Raw genomic sequence first — 17,212 nt, 5'->3', positions numbered from 1 at the left:
TTAATAAAAGCAGATTAAAATGACACCATTTACAACCATTTGATTATTAAGCATTTACAATTGTGAGTTTAGTCAAGCAATGAAGCTTGACACAATGAAAATAGACAGAAACTTTAACCTTGGCTTTTCAGTGTGCCCTTGTATAAGTAATGAGGATTAAATAAAAATGTGTTACAGCTAGTCTACTTTTTTATTTTTTATTTTATTTAATGTAGTTTTACATCACAGTACAAGGCATAACAGGACACATAACAGAATACATGGGTTAACCCGGCCTGTAGCCCAAGACCCCAGGCAAAAGATGCAAACGTAAAAGATCAGAGACTGTTATGTTAAACAAATTCAATATAATCTGCTTTGAAAATGTAAAGTCGTAAGCAAAGAAGTTGTAAGTGAATAAAATGAACATGAACTTTCAAGCCTTATAATCTTCAAAACACAACCACTGGACTGTGAGCACACAGAGCCACTAGAGTCATTTTTATAGTACATTTAATTATTTCTAGCACTAATTAAATCTTACAACCTTAAAAAGGGGCCTTAGTTCAACATTATTCATTCTAGATGATAAAGTGCAGTCAGATTTGACAAAGCAGAGGGGAGGGGACAGGCTTTATCTATGCCCAAATCTAAAAAAAAAGCTGCAATTTAGAAATGCTATTTCAGTGTCTTTCCTGTTTATTTCCTGTTCTTCTTTTTCTTTTTTAAAGAGCGTGATGACTCTGATCGATCATATCATTAATACTCAGAAAAACCATGCATGAAGGCCTGGAACTGCATCATAAACACACAAACTAACCCAGAACTTAAGAATAAAACCATTTCAGATGAATGCAAATATAATGTTAGAAATTACTTCGGATGTAATTAAAGGGCTAATTAATAAATCTTGTTCTCAGTCGTATCCAGGGACATAGGAAGGTCTTTTGTTGCCAAGTTGTGTCTTTTGTTTCTTCTGCAAGATCTGCATCATGTCTGTCAAAAATAACTTTCATAGCATAAAATATGCCAGTATCAGCCCACATACCGATACTTTTTTCCCCTCGTCCTCCTCTCTAACCCAATGAGCACCGCTATGATACGAGTCCCACCCTCACCCAGGACATAAGAAGAGAAAACCAACAGACATTAACGCAGGTAAGATCCTTAGGCCCTTGGACCCATTTTCTTTTCTTTTTTTTTCTGTTCACTGTTGTAGTCAGTATGCCTCGTGTACAGTAATTATGTACTGGTCATGTTGTTTGATAAGGTTGTGTCGTCATTTGGGTTGTTTGCCGTTTAACCTAACCAGCTTAGCCTGACAACATGCCGTGTTCCATTGCTAGACGCAGTCTCTATATTATGCAACCGCAAGAATATATATATAAATAAAACTTTATTTATTTATTTTTTATAAATGTCTGGCTCATGATAAAGCAGGGTGTAATAAAAGCCCATCTAATTGTTAATCGCTTGCAGTTTAGGATTAATAGACAAAAAAGGTTTAAAGCCTCTGATTCACTGTCGCATGAAAACTTGATCATATGTGAATATAAAATTAAACTCTCCTTTGTTTACACTTCAGGAAACAGTTACAACTTGCTCCCCGTAACCTATTGTTTTTCCTTCTAAAAATCTAATCTAGTCTAAAGTAAAAGCCTGTCCCACACACTAGAGTATGAAGCCCTCCATCGAGAATTTCCACAGTCTTGAATGTACTATGCCTATCAAACAGGGATTTAAGGAGTTAGAATTACCAGACACCTTAGCTTACTGCTTAATTATATGAATTAATTGCTTATTATTTACCTCATTAGCTCATAATAAGTACTAACATTTTCTAAAATGAAACGTGTGCATTCACTGAGGAGTCAAAAATAAATAGCCTTACCAAAAGAACAGTCCCAGTCAAGAAGGTTGAGATAAAAATGTTCATTTAATGACGAATAATCCAAAATGTAATCCTAATCAAATAAAATCAAATGTTATTTTCAAAAATCACTCCAAGGTTAAAATTTCCAAAGTATCACAAAGTAGTCAAGTGAAAGGAAGTGAGTCAGAAACCAAAAAGCTAATGTTTCTAAACCATGACCTTTAAAGTTAAAGCAGCTACCCATGTTAATTTTTTTTAAGCTCATTATCACACTTGTATACCTTAGGTCTACCTTAGATCTGTCTGCACTCGTGTGAAGCATCAGTCTCCTAGACACAGCTAGTTAACATTTCACTCAGCTGCTCAAAACCATCTTGTGGTTTTACTTCCTCCAAAGTTGCACTGAGAGCCCTTTTCCGTTTCAGCCGTTTTAGAAACATTCTTTTGCATCACTTCTTGTGCTTCAGCTGTTGCTTTTGTTGTACCTCAGTTTGAGTCTGAATTCCTCCAATTAGTCTCTTGGTAAAAGAACTTGAGAATCAAATTGCCACATCACCATATAATGCATTATTTAAATTCACTTTGCAAATACAACTATTGAGGTTGGCCATTGACTTACATAAATACTAGAATCAGGATCTAACTAAATTAGAATCAAAGTGCTCTGAGTGAACGTAGATGTCTTTATAATATGGTTAAAGTATATCTTCTTCTCCCCATCAGGCCAACATTTCTGTTTTAGGCCATGGCTGACGTCGAGATCTCAGAGGACCGAGACAAGCTGAAGAGAGGCCTGGTGAAGGTGTTGGAGTGTGTAGCCACCATCTCATCAGCAGCTGCTGTGGTGAACCCCATCTTCGGTGTGGCAGGCTCACTGATCCGCGTCGTACTCCACCACGTGGATGATGAGGAGATTCAAACCCTCCGACGCGAGTTTGGCAGCGTGAACCGAGCCTTGGATAAGCTTACAGACCAGAACCGCAGCGCGTTGCTCCAGATCAAGAAGGAGACATTGGACGGCCAGTACAACAGCGTAGAGCAGAACCTACGCCACCAGTTCCGTAAGTTCATGGAGGTGGTGGAGGCACGACCCAAGCACAAGGAGCGCAAGCGCGATGATTTCGAGGAAAGCTATGCCAACGACATGGGCGACCAAAACCTGCACACACTCTATGACGGCGTAATGGGCAAGCCCAAGCTCTTCAGCCGGCCCATCCTTGAGGTCTACATGACTCACTCACAAGGAGATCGTAGGGTGATGGAGAACCTGTGCACACGCCTCACCTACCTGTTCTGCATCGGCCTCATCGCTCTGATTGGTTACGCCGCCATCATTGGTGATGATGAGGAGGGCCTGAATGAGGAGTGGGCCGAGAAGATGGAGAATGTGCAAGAGAGGATGCAGGAGGTGCTCCGGAAGTGCAAGTGATTCCTTCACCCTGATTCACACAAGTTTAATGTTACACTGAAACTATTCACTGTCATGATCCTTAATAAAACAGACAGAATTGTATATTGGTACACAAATTTCAGTGCCATGAGTTTTTGTTTTTAAGTTATTGACACACCCCAACTTGGAAAGTCAGAACAGAAATTTGAGTTCCTGAGTGATAATTACGACATTGTAGTGGCGTTCATGTGCATCACCTTCTAATTACAATATCTATGACAGGACTTGAAGGCAGCATATTGTGTGGGTGGTTCTAGCATTGGCATGTACAATTAGAACTCAGCAATTTATTGTGTGGCATTTATGTCTTAAACACTGGTGTTTAGATTATACAAACATGCCACATGTTCCATGGTTTTACAGTGCCCTAGCCAGTGGTTTGTGTTATAGCACTCTGTTTGGAGCAATTGTAGATTCATATCATAGGGCCCAAACAATGGACCCTTACCACCCTAAATTCACCCCTGCTCTTAGAGATTGACTCAAACATTTGAACATTCTTATAATGCAAATAAGTCTCTGTGTTGTGCTTGTTTTGTGTAATAATTAGGTCTTTGTTTGTGGATACACACTTGCACCTTTAAAGAGGTGTGTCAGTTCTCTATAACTCTGGCACTCTTAGTTACTCTATTATATTCCAGTGCTTTTTCTTTCTATCTTCAATTAATTATTATAAAACTTGATTTTTTAAAATAAATCTAATAATTGTACATTAATTAAAAAAAACAAACAATTATAATACTTTAATTTGTCCCTCATAATACATTTTGACACTTTGGAGAATATGGTAACATTTGGCAAGGTCTCAGAAGCACCTCCAGCTGCTAATGATAATAATAATAAAACAACAACAACAGCAACAACAACAAAAAACACAACAACCCTAAACCAATAAACACAAGCCAAATATGACTGATGTAGAAATAAAGAAATCAAAGCACCCATTTCAACAAAGTACTGATCTTGGACTAACCAGGAGCACTGTTTTCTCTAAACATGTATACATTGATTTAGATTAAATTAAGATTATTTGTTTAGACGGTTCAGTTCATTAAGGATCTAAATCTATATCCTCTTTCTACAAGGTTGGTAGAGCCAGAGAATTCATTACGCTCTGGAATTGTTATTCCTAGAGTTGGGGTACTCAATCCCGGATTCGGACTCGAGTCCGATTATGAATGAACTCTGATTTGTCACGCACTCGGGTAAATTTGTACTCAAACTTGATACGGACTCGGGCATTTTTTTCTGAGTACAATTGAGTCCATGTGATGTGTAACATGAAAAGAAAGATAAATAAATAATAACAGGGGGCTCAAGATGGCGGAGTGAATGGTCGTATATTTTGGAGCTGAAAAACGAAAGCAGGTGGACCCTGTTATTCCTGATAACAAATCTTGACCTGCCTAACGATTCCTAGTGAGTCCATTTAGGCCTGGATCAGGGGTGTCAAACATACAGCTCAAAGGCTGGAACTGGCCTGAAATATTCAAATTAGTCTTGAAATTATTATTATTTTTTACATTTTAGAATGCATGATCCAAATTTAAAATATTCTTGGGAACCATAATTGAATTGAAAGATTCAGGGACAAAAGGCTAGTCTCTGTTATCCCACTAGGGAGCAACATAGAGCAATAAACTTTCACGTAACTTTTAAATCCAAAATTATGCTGGAACAACGTCACTTTCTAAAATAAGTGATTTAAGGGTTTAGCAGTAACAGGGGTGAAGATGCATTGTTTGTAAATTGTTTTTGCAGACCATATAGGTGGGTGATTGTTTATACAAGGCATTTTATAAGAATATATGATACAAATCAAAATATAGATTAAAAAAATTATTAATTGCAGTCTGGCCTACTTTTGGCAAAACGTAAAGATAGCACCAAATGATAAAGGAGCAATTCATTCCTAAGAGAGCCAAATATTTATCTCTGAGTCAGATTTTTCTTTCTAGCCTCCTCTTTAGGTTTTTTCCCCTCCATAATAAACTTTCTCCTTTTCTTTCCCAGAATAGTTTCCCTCCAAGTCTACCAGCCATTAAACTACCGCTCAGCGCCCCATGCCCCTGCTCTATTACCTGACACAGCTCTCTGTCTGCACGCAGAATGAGGCGTTCAGAGAGCTTACAAAGAGGCGTGTCCAGGTGCAGCGCGTTTAGACTGATTACCTGCACCAAGGCGTCGCGTAGCAACCGGTGCTGGGCCTGTTCTAAAAGCTCGTTCAGGTGACTCGCAGCGTTACAGGATGCACAAACTTTTGCATACCACTGTACCTATGCTAATGGAATAAGGAGCTAACAAAACAAAAATGTTCTAGAACAGTATAGGTGAAGATATCCCAAAAATATCCCAAATTGGAACATTCTGTAGAACATCATTAAATCCCTGTGTGTGTGTGTGTGTTCCTGATATAATCCCAGTAAAGTTAATTTCAGTTCCAGGTTGAAATGTTACAAAATGTGGAAAAGATCAAAGGGGTGAATTCTTATGAAAGGCACCATATCCTGTATCCCGAGCCTTTTATACACTGGGTTATTAAACAGCTGGGTTATTTTTTCTCAGTCTTGGGTAGTTTTTGGGTAGTTTTGTGTAACCCAAACGCTGGGTTAATGGCTGGGTCATTTTCACTGACAGTTGACTCAATGCTCCCCTTGGACCTCAGCTCTGCTGCTTGGGTCAAATCAACTCAGCACCTTTGAATTCGCCTCAGGTGGAGGTAGGAGTTTTCACATGGACAGACTGATTGATTTATTTGCACAAACTAGGTCTGTATCACTATATTTATCCATAAAACCATTGCTGTACACTAGATAAAGCAAACATGTGCGACAACAGTCCAGTTTACAGGACATTAAATGCAGGGCTATCTTCATTCGCTTTAGCTTACTTGTTTGTAACGCTCACTGGATCGTAAGTTGGTTACTCAATTTTTTTTTTTTTTGATGTTTTAAACGACTCATTTGATCAAAATCTGACGTTTTCGTCTTAAATACATGATATGATTTGAGTAATTTATTTCAAAGTCTATATATAAACACCACTTTAGCAGCTCTAGCAATACATTTCTGAACACCTTCTTGTGTATAAATAAAGGAGATACCATGTTGACATTTTTTATAATGTGGTATATTTGACATTTTCCAAGGGTAAAAAATAATCCTGAAAATATTAACCCATTTATGAAATAAAATGGGTTATGAAATTTATGAAACCCATTTATGAAATAAAAAATTTTAACAACCCAACTGGGTTGATGGGTTAGTTTAGCCCAAATGTGTTCTGTCTTATATTTACCCAGCCGTTGTGCTAAAAATAACCCAGTGTTTTTTAGTGAGACTTAATCTGAAATGATATACTTTTTTTTTTTTTTTTTTGAGACTGCTAAAATGTTACTTTAAAAAAATAATCAAACTTAATTTTTATTTGGAAACGAGAAAATTTTATTTTTGTGAAAATAATGAAACCGTATAGACCATGGTTCAAATTTCAACCAGAATCAATCACATTCATTATAAAATACACCAACATGTTGGTGGAAAATATCCAGCTCAACTATATATATATATATATATATATATATATATATATATATATATATATATATATATATATATATATATATATATATATATATAAGCAACAGTTTTATATAAGGTGTTGAACAATTTGTTTAAAGTCAATAAAAGTAGGCTACATTAAAAAAAAAAAGAAAAAAGTCGTGTTAATCCAACAAAAAGACGTAGAAACAATATAGGAAGAAAAAGAAATAGTGCTCATTATATAACAGCATTGATTTTTATTTATTTATTTATTTTTGCATGCTAACCCCATAAATTCCATATTATTTCAAGTTTGCTAGACCTGTGTATTTACAGTCGTTCACCACCAGATGGCGCTCATAACTCCACTAATCTCACAGCTCTTCATTTCTAGAGCAGCGGTAGCCATTTTGAGAGAGAGAGAGAGAGAGAGAAATGCTTACAAAATGAAGGCTGTATTCCATCTGAGGCTGTTCTCTGACACCTTGGAGGTCAGAGGGGTGGAGACAACAAGGCTGAAGATTAATCAGGGGCGAAAATTAGACACAGTGATCAGATGTTTTTTCATTTAAAAACAGAAAAATATAATGAATTAATCTGCAAGCTCTTAAAAATAAAATACTTAAGTTAAAAAATAAAAGATTTTGCTACTCTGGGTTTTATATAGCCAACTCATGCATCCACAATAAGTGTTACTTTATTCTCAGTCACCTGGTGAATTGGCCATGAAGCTAGTTAGCAAAGCAAGTAGTTAGCACACTAAATATTTTTCTAGCTTACTGTGGTGCTTGAAAGTTTGTGAACCCTTTAGAAATGTCTATATTTCTGCATAATTATGACCTAAAACCTCATCAGATGTGCACAAAAGTCCTAAAATTGGATAAAGAGAACCCAATTAAGCAAATGAGACAAAAATATTATATTTGATCATTTACTTTTTGAGGATAATGATCCAATATTTTACATCTGTGAACCTTTGCTTTAAGAATCTGGTTTGACCCCATTGTGCAGTCACACCAGATACTGAAAGCAACTAAATGTTTGCGGTAACTGTTGATCAGTCCTGCACATCAGCTTGGAGGAATTTTATCCCGTTCCTCAGTACAGAACAGCTTAAACTCTGGGATGTTGGTGGGTTTCCTCACATGAACTGCTTGCTTCAGGTTCTTCCACAACATTTCTATTGGATTAAGTTCAGAACTTGGACTCGGCCGTTCCAAAACATTACCTTTATTCTTCTTTAACCGTTCTTGTTAGAACGACTTGTGTGTTTAGGGTCATCGACTTGCTACATGACCCACTTTCTCTTGAGATTCAGTTCACAAACAGATGTCCTGACATTTTCCTTTAGAATTCACTGGTATAATTCAGAATTAATTTTTCCATCAGTGATGGCAAGTCGTCCTGGCCCAGATGCAGCAAAACAGACCCAAACCATGATACTACCACTATCATGTTTCACAGATAATAATGTTTCACAGTATAAAGGTTCTTATGCTGGAATATCGTGTTTTCCATTTTCCAAACACTTCTCATTTAAACAAAAAATTCTATTTTGGTCTCATCCATCCACAAAATTTTTTTTTCCATTAGTCTTCTGGCTTGTCCACGTTCTTTAACAAACTGCAGACGGGCAGCGGTGTTCTTTTTGGAGAGCAGTGGCTTTCTCCTTGCAACCCTGCCATGCACACCATTGTTGTTCAGAGTTCTCCTGATGGTGGACTCATGAACATTAACATTAGCCGATGTGAGAGAGGCTTTTAGTTGCTTAGAAGTTACCCAGGGTTCCTTTGTGACTTCATGGACTATTACACATCTTGCTCTTGGAGTGATCTTTGTTGGTCTCCACTCCTGAGGAGGGTAACAATGGTCTTGAATTTCTTCCATCTGTACACAATCTGTCTGACTGTAGATTGGTGGAGTCCAAACTCTTTAGAGATGGTTTTGTGACCTTTTTCCAGCCTAATACGCATCAACAACAGACATCTCATTTGTTTGCGCCTTGATACACTTCCACAAACATGTGTTGTGAAGATAAGACTCTGATAGGACTCTTATTGTTCTTTAAATAAAACAGGGCACTCATTTACACCTGATTGTCATCCCATTGAATGAAAACACCTGAATTTAATTTCACGTTCAGATTAACTGCTAATCCTAGAAGTTCGCAAACTGATGTTGTTTTAGGTCATATTTATGTAGAAAATTCTAAAGGGTTCACAAACTTTCAAGCACCACTGTAGTTAAGTAAAACTGAAGCCACATTTTAATCAGTATGCAATAGCAAGTAGAGGCAAAACCTGACAAGCAGTCCAACGGCTGGAAAATGTTCATAAGAAAACAATTTTTTCCCCTCCTCAACTTGTTCTTACATGTCCAGGTTTTGCTGAGTTCAACAGTAATTTAAGGTCTGATAGTGAGAATCCAACTCTGTGACTGTAGACACACCCTAACACACACATGGGCAAACAGCTGTAGATATAAAGAAGGCTTCACATGGGTTTTCATACCACTGCTATGCTGATGACACGCAACTCTTCCTCTCCTTTCCTCCATCAGACACTTTTTTTTGTTTTGTTTTTGCACGTAAATCTCTGTGCATTGTCCAGTGTACATCCCCATGTCAGGATCTTGTTATTTCCTTGGAAAACTCTCAGATCTCACCAACTGTTACTGCAACAACAGAAATCTCCTTTGTTTGTTCCTTCATACACTCCCATTCAACACTGGGGTAACCATGGACAACCAGCTGAAGACTAAAAATCTATCTCTTCACAAAGCACTTAAATTAGCACAGTGATTTAAACTGATGGTACTCTTAGGCATCCCCATAGACTTCTACAAACAGAATAATTGACCTGCAGAAGGTCTGTGTAAAGTGTTTGTAAAATGTTTATGTAACTACTTCTTTGTGAATTGCTCTGACTTAGTGTGTGTATATACACACCAATCAACCACAACATTACAACCACTGGCAGGTGAAGTGAATAACATTGATTATCTTGCAACAGTGGCATCTGCCAAGGTGTGGGATATATTAGGCAGCAATTGAACAGTCAGTTCTCGAGGTTGATGTGTTGGAAGCAGGTATAATGGGTAAGCGTAAGCATTTGAGCGACTTTGATGACAGCCAAATTGTGATGGCTAGACGACAGGGTCAGAGCATCTCCAAAACAGCAGGTCGTGTGGGGTGTACCTGGTATGCAGTGGTTAATACCAAAACTGGTCAAAAATAACAAAACTGGTCCAAGGAAGGACAAATGGTGAAATTGTTGTTGAAATTAATGCTGACGATGAGGCACGCTGGCGGAGGAAGAGTGATGCTCTGGGCAATGTTCTACTGGGAAAACTTGGGTCCTGGCGTTCAAGTGGAAGTTACTTTGACACATACAACCTACCTAAACATTGTTACAGCCCGAGTACACCCCTTCATCGCAATGGTATGCTCTAATAGCAGTAGTGTCTTTCAGGAGGATAATTCGCCCTGCCACACTGCAAAAATTGTTCAGGAATATTTTGAGGAACATGACAGAGTGTTAAGTTGTTGACTCCGGCTCCGAATTCCCCAGATCTCAATCCGACCGAGCATCTGTAGGATATGCTGGATAAACAAGCCCGATCCATGCAGACCCCACCTCGCAACTTACAGGACTTAAAGGATCTGCTGCTAACGTCTTGGTGCCAGATACCACAGCACACCTTCAGAGGTCTTGTGGAGTCCATGTCTCGACAGGTCAGAGCTGTTCTGGTGGCACAAGTAGGACTTACACGATATAACATACGTGGTTTTAATGTTATGGCTGATTGGTGTATATACATAACCAATTGAATTCATTAGAAAATACTGCAGGCAGGTACAAACAAAAAATAACTGTGTGAGCAGGATTATAAACCGGTTCCTCTGTCAATGAAACCAGTTATTACCTTGAGCAATGAGAGGAATTCACACACTATGATGGTTTGTTGTTTCTACCTCTAAGGGATTTTCCAGTGTATCCAGGGTAACATTAAATAGAATTGAAAAAAAAAAAATTCACCCTTGCAGTAGAGGCCACACCTACTGCCGGTTTAAATCTTAATTCAGATACAGGCGGTGGCATGGCATTAAATTCCTAGTTTGTGGTGCAGGCAGGCCCAACCTGGGCTCACACTTACACACTTGCAACAATTTAGTTGCAAGACTCAAGAATAAACACAGCTAAAGATCAAGATTAGGGTTCCGACAGAGTACGAGAGTTACGACATCCATGCCTTTTCTTATAACTTTATATGTACTTCTTTAAAACAAAGGCAACAAATCATGTTGCCTCAAACGTTTAAATGCCATCAGATTTCTAATAAATTTGAGAAGATTTCTCGCCTGAGGTGCAGACAAATCTGTGATCGCTGTCTCTAGACATGCTAGTTCTGGTATCTACAAAAAGGGTTTACCAAAAACATGAAAAAACCGACAAAGCTAACAGTGATTAAGTTTGTAAGTTAAAGATACTGTACTTTTTAATAAAATCTCACTATAAAAAGCAGTTAAAAACAGTGAAACTAAACAAACGTCTTCATGAGAACAGGAAATTGACTGACTGGTAAATTCTTCTACGCATCTGGAATCTTGCCACGGTCTAGAGACTTGTCACACTTGCTTTTGTTTTTTTTTTTCCCAGGTAAACCCTGACAGCCAGCATTCTTCTATTTGTCTGAAAAGTGATCAGTCATGTAGTATGTTACTTTCTATACTGACATGCAAAGATTTTCCTCATCAATCTTTTTGAGCATCATGTGCAGGCTGCAGTAGCATCTGGACCCAGCGGTCGTGCTACTTAGCAAGGTCTGCAAAGTGCACCTGCTGTTCCTGGCACAAGAAACGAAAGGCTTGGTATTGTATGTGGTGGAGACCGGCGAGAACGTAGTTTCTTGCTGAGCAGGGAAGCAGGCTATGTCTTGTACCTCCTACTGGGTTTCGGCACCACTGTAAAACGAATTGAAAAGCTGATTCAACTCTGATTCAAAAACTGATTCAATCTTCCCTTAGTTTTGCCACTGCTGTTGATCCCAGCAATCGGATTCACATCACTCAATGCTCCTCGTATATTCTTCAGCTTGATCTAAAAATTTATTTTCTTCATAGGAGTTCTTGCTCTCTTTACTTTCAGTTCTCTCTGTATCCACCTCATGTCCTCCTTGTCCCTTGCTCTGAAAGCTCTTTTCTTCTTGTATAGAAGTGTCTTTGGCTGTCTAGTTACCCAGGTCATGACATTTATGAAATCCTAACGGTGTTGATTATCTACATCTAAAGGAAAATGTTTCTATCACATTCTAAAGCACATATCCGTTCACCTTTCCTCTGTCCACAATTGTATTTTAAGATTGTACTAATTTAGCTAAACCACTGTGTCCCAAATTACCAAACCATGTTCACTTTTAGTGTTTTTTTACATGTTAAGATAACATGAGCAAAGGCATGCTGTATCAAGTTGGTAGTTTGGGGTGATCCAAATCCAAATACTGCTCCAGTTATAAAAAGAAACTTACAGAGCTTTAGTTAGTGTTCAAGAGAGCAAATGTTCTGCTGTGGCACTTTTGTCTGTGCCCTTTCCTTTTTTCACATTGCATATGCTCTAATTTGGGCCTATGACTGACTATCCCAAAACTCAGAGGAAAAATAGTCTCTGTTACTGATCACAGTTAAGCCGCATGGGACCCAATCGCAGCAAATGCACTGATTTAAAGAAGATGGAGATTTTCTCATGGTATTTTGAGGAAGTTAATTAGCTAAATTAGATAACAGACTGGACTTGATTAGGTGCCAGTATAAAAAATATTACTTATAGGGATGTGTTTGGTGCTGAGCACTGACTGCTACTAACTTAGATCTAACAAAGCTAGGGTTAGTGAATGATAATGGACCTATAAGTGTACTAATGTATCCTTTGTACCCTAGAAACCCCTTTTTCTGAAGACGAAGGCATCAGCCATGCACCTCAGTAAAAAAATAAGACAATTATGTCTTTCTTTCAAACAACCAAATGAATTAGAGGCCCCTTAGTGGTTTTATTTCATTTGTTTAGTCCAATTGTTTAGGGAGGCTGGCATCACAGGGATCTTCTCTTAAAATGTAAATAACAATGAAAACACTCGCTCGCCATCTCCTGGTCAAAAATGAGGAATGGGTGAAATATGTCAAACATGACCCATTAGATAAACCTTTTTTTTGATTCTGCAGGTACAGCATGTCTTACTTATCAAACCAACTTAGCTGTTTTTGACAAGTATTGGTGTTCTTGTGCATTTTTTTGTGGGCTAAGCTAGCGGTTTTTCTATTCTGAGTTTCCTGCTTTGCTGATGCTCTGCTTTGCTGGCGTAGGGGAGACAAACAGTGGCAGGACCAGTAGAGAAAGATAAAGCAATTAACACTTCAGGGTGTTCACAAGTGAGAAGTCAGTGTTGGGGTTTATTTTTACACCCTTATGTTCTCATATATAAAAAACTGAGTTACCTAACAGATGTTCACCAAAATGGCAGGTAGGCCCAGCCTACACATCTACAGTTATTTTGGAAAATGAAGTTTTTACAGCAGTATATGAATATGAAATACATTAGGAGTCCTCAATGGAAGGGAATCACTTGCACCCCTACATCCGCTCTTTCACATTATCTTCTCAGTCCATCACAATTCTCAGAGGAATGAGGCTGATGCAGAAGAGGCATCTGCACAGGAGCACAGGAATATTATACAGCCTCGATTCTGCTTAGAGGAGGCTCTGCAACAAAGGTCAATGACTGGGTAAAGAGGGTAGAACGAAGATTCCTGTACATCTATATTATGGACTATTTTATATACTTTCATGACATATAATATAAGCCCAATTAAGTTCATTTCAGTTCTGGGTTGTAACACTACAGAATGTGGAAAAGTTCGAGGGGGTAAATACTTATGAAAGGCACTGTATACAGACTGGGTATACCGTGTGGGTAGTTTGTATTGAAATGTATACAAGTGTTTTGAGGCTAACATGCTAATGTAATTCTTTGTAAAGCCTGCAGGTGTCACTAACCTAATGATGCAAAACAACCTAATTTGAATATTTCTCTTTTATGAGTATGGCTGGAGCAAACGGTTAGCTCGGAGTGAGCTACTTAATGACTGCTAAATGTTATTAAATGATGCATTTTATTGGAAGCTGATCGTCAAACCTTGACTTTTTTTATTTAGAAAAGATAAATATTTATGTTTGTGAAAACAATGAGACTGTATGTTTCACAGTACAGAAATCACTGCTTTAAGCGCAAATCCAACAAAAAGGCATAAAAACTATCCAGGAAGAAAAGATAGTTTTCTCATTAGCCATAATATAAAAAGCATCGACTCTATTTTTCATTGTCTCCATTATAAAGCATAAGAAACTAAGACAGCTATAGTTTACCAACCTTTCAGTACATTCTAGATCACGTCTGCTCTCTACAGTCCAGTCCAGGACTTCGTACATCTTGGTCTGAATCTTGATAACCCTTTGGCCCCATTTTTTTTCCTGACCTTGATCTCATAATCCTGTGACTGTGTAGTAGGCCATCAGTGCTATGAAGCTAATTTGGAAGAGGTAGGCCAGATGAGAGCATCTAATCTCCCATTATCTTCCTGTTCTTTTCGCAGTGCTCTAGATAATCATTCAGCTAAGGGCGGGTTATAATTTCATTTATTTTGCCCCCATTTTCTCCCTAATTTGGTCGTGGCCAATTCCCACCTATCAGCCAGCTCTCCACTATCCTATGACAGCTACCAGCCAGGGAGTGGGGCAGTGATCAGCTGGTAGGTCTGACACTTTTTTCAGCTACTTTGCCTTGCACTCTTCTACAGACAATATACACTACCAGTATGCAATAACGTTTATTTTATGTCTGGCTAGCACTATAGGTAGCAATATGCTTCTTTGGAAGAATTATTTGAGGTAGAGAAACAACCCCTTACCCACTCTTACGAGCATCTGACGATACAGATCCAAATTCCTCAGGTTTTAAACAATGGCATATACTAAAAGTTTATAGTTGACTCAGATCAGTAAGCCATTCACCCCATCTATCAGATGCTTTTTCTGGAATGTCTCATCCTAGTGTAGTTTTTCTTTACAGAGTTGCTGCAGAATCACCTTTTGGTAAGATGAATTGAAACAGGATAGTCATAAATTGACCTGAGGATGGATAATGGTTGACCAATTAATGTTTTTTACTTTGCAGTTATCCTAAATAAAATGAATGAAAGCACAAGCATCATTGCATTCCAAGAGCCTTATCTACAGGAAGAATGTCACGCCGCAAGTCCAGATCCTTGACTTCTTTGGCTCTCTCTTTTTCACTGGAACTGATGACAGCTTTGCAGTTGCGATTCCACTTTGTGATTCTGAAGCCACCTATTAAGCATAAAAGATGAAGATTTTTCAATCGGTGAAATTGCTTTCTTCTCATTAGACACAAATTTTAAGCAGTCAACCATATTGAAAATTCTCAACATTCTTTCAAGTGTCTCGAAAGTTGAAGAGTATCTGCTGTCTTATGTTATGTTTGTCAGGGAAAAACTGGCACAGCTGGTAGGATGGTTTAGTGCCAAAGACATAATGCCATCTGGTACTTTCTAGCCTTTGCCTAAGATCTCCTTCTGGCCACAGCAGGACTGTGAACAGGTTTGCATCTTTATCAGTCACCATTACCCAGTAGTACATTGCCTCAATATTAGTCATGATGGCTAGTATCCCTCTCCTACCCTCCTGCCTAAATCTCAAGACTCCAACAAGTGTATTGGCCCCTGTAGGAGTTGTACATGCAATGATGTGCTTTGGAAACTTGCAGTACAAACCAATGGTGATCAAAAGTGGTAATGGATATCATATTATTTGGTTATCTGCATGAAGCTCCTCATCTGGTACCTTTCCTTTGCAGTCATGCTATGCATGACAATCCTGTACTCATCATGAAAGCCTGTGACTTGGTGTCATCTACAGTATGTGCTCCAGAAAATCAAGGTGGAATTGCTAGCTCAACATCTCCATGTTTGCAACAGAAATTCTGTTGACCGTGAAGCATAATCAACATGCATCCTCTCAAAGGACCATTTAATCAATCAACCATTAATCAATATTCTAACAGAATATGGTCTGTCATTTTCACTGTTGATAACTTGCATTGTCTTCCTAACCTTATTAGCACTGATTAGCAGCCCAATTTCAGCTTCAATGTGTGACAACTTCACACCCTTCAAGCAAAGCTAAATTTCCACTCTTCTGTCAAGGCTATTCAGTAGATCTTGAGCGTGCCTGTGGGGATTTGTGTATTTGTCCGCAACACTGTATGGTGAGATGTTGCGAAGAGGCACAACTTCAGGGTATCACGATGCGTAATCCACCAGGACCAACACAAAGCAGGCAGACCATTCCAATGTCCTGATAAGGTCCATACCAATTCTTTCAAAGGGTACCTTGATTAAGGGAAGGGGTGCAATGGGTGGACAGTGGGTTCAACAGCTGACCTTTGCAACATGCTGCACACCATCAACATCGCCACAAATGCCCAGCCAAACAAGCCATGAGACGATTCAGTGTTTTATCCTGCCATAAATGTCTTGCTATCGGATTATGATGATCCATCTGCCTGGAATAACATTTCCCAACAGCTCTTTGGGACCAATAACTGGGTCGTTTCTTCTTTTGTTTGAGTGTCTTGCTTCACTTGGTATAACCTAATCACAAAATGGGGGAAGGCGAGTGCAACATTTGGCTGAACCCATTGACCATCAATTACTTTCACTTGGTCAAAGGCATCCCTGAGGGTTTTTTCTGTTGTCTGCTCCAAAGGGAAATCCCAGAGGGAGATTCGGCCTAATGGGCGGGGGCCTTCCGTGTCTTCCTGATGCGGAGCTGACATCAGTGGCCCAGGCAACGCCTCCCCAGCCAACACTGCGCACATCCCACATAATGCTATACTGTTGCAGGGCCCATCCACACACACTTTAAGCCCTTGAAAAAAGCTAATTGAAAAAAGCTAAATGCTTGACCAAACAATAAGGTTGTCCATCTTAAAGAATAAGTGAATTTAATAAATTAAACTTGCATTTGTAAGAGTTGCTATTAAATTAATAGTTCCCAATAAATTACAGAGCAAACAAAAGCACAGACATGCCCATAGTGTATGACACTGTTGGACGAAGTATGAAAGTGTTGAACTTTAGCCATAAGTACATACTGTAATACTCATTTGCATATATTAACAGCTTTACTCCTTTCACTATGCCTATTGTAATGCGGTGGGTCAATAAACCTGCTGAGAAGTGAGTACATTTCATCATTGTATTTGAGCCAAACTGCTTCAAGGCATTATTTTCAGAAG

General features: G+C 38.6%; 1 protein-coding gene across 2 annotated transcripts; it reads left to right on the top strand.

Moving 5' to 3' along the window:
• The first annotated feature begins 617 nt into the window (after window positions 1-617).
• On the top strand, window positions 618-4,587 carry LOC108256189 (protein rapunzel). 2 transcript variants are annotated; one of them, XM_017452794.3, is made up of 2 exons: window positions 618-1,137; window positions 2,576-4,586. In XM_017452794.3, the coding sequence occupies exon 2, from the start codon at window positions 2,598-2,600 to the stop codon at window positions 3,279-3,281; it is 684 nt and encodes a 227-aa protein (XP_017308283.1). In that variant the 5' UTR covers window positions 618-1,137; window positions 2,576-2,597; the 3' UTR covers window positions 3,282-4,586. The 2 variants fall into 2 exon arrangements, with proteins under 2 accessions (XP_017308283.1, XP_017308284.1); XM_017452795.3 differs by lacking the exon at window positions 618-1,137 and adding an exon at window positions 2,028-2,374 and having other exon boundaries at window positions 2,576-4,587.
• The last annotated feature ends 12,625 nt before the right edge of the window (window positions 4,588-17,212 follow it).

This window comes from Ictalurus punctatus, chromosome 23, assembly GCF_001660625.3.
Source record: "Ictalurus punctatus breed USDA103 chromosome 23, Coco_2.0, whole genome shotgun sequence".
Classification (NCBI taxonomy): Eukaryota; Metazoa; Chordata; class Actinopteri; order Siluriformes; family Ictaluridae; genus Ictalurus; species Ictalurus punctatus.
The sequence above is the reverse complement of the archived record's forward strand: the minus strand, read 5'-3'. Positions and strand labels throughout refer to the sequence as shown.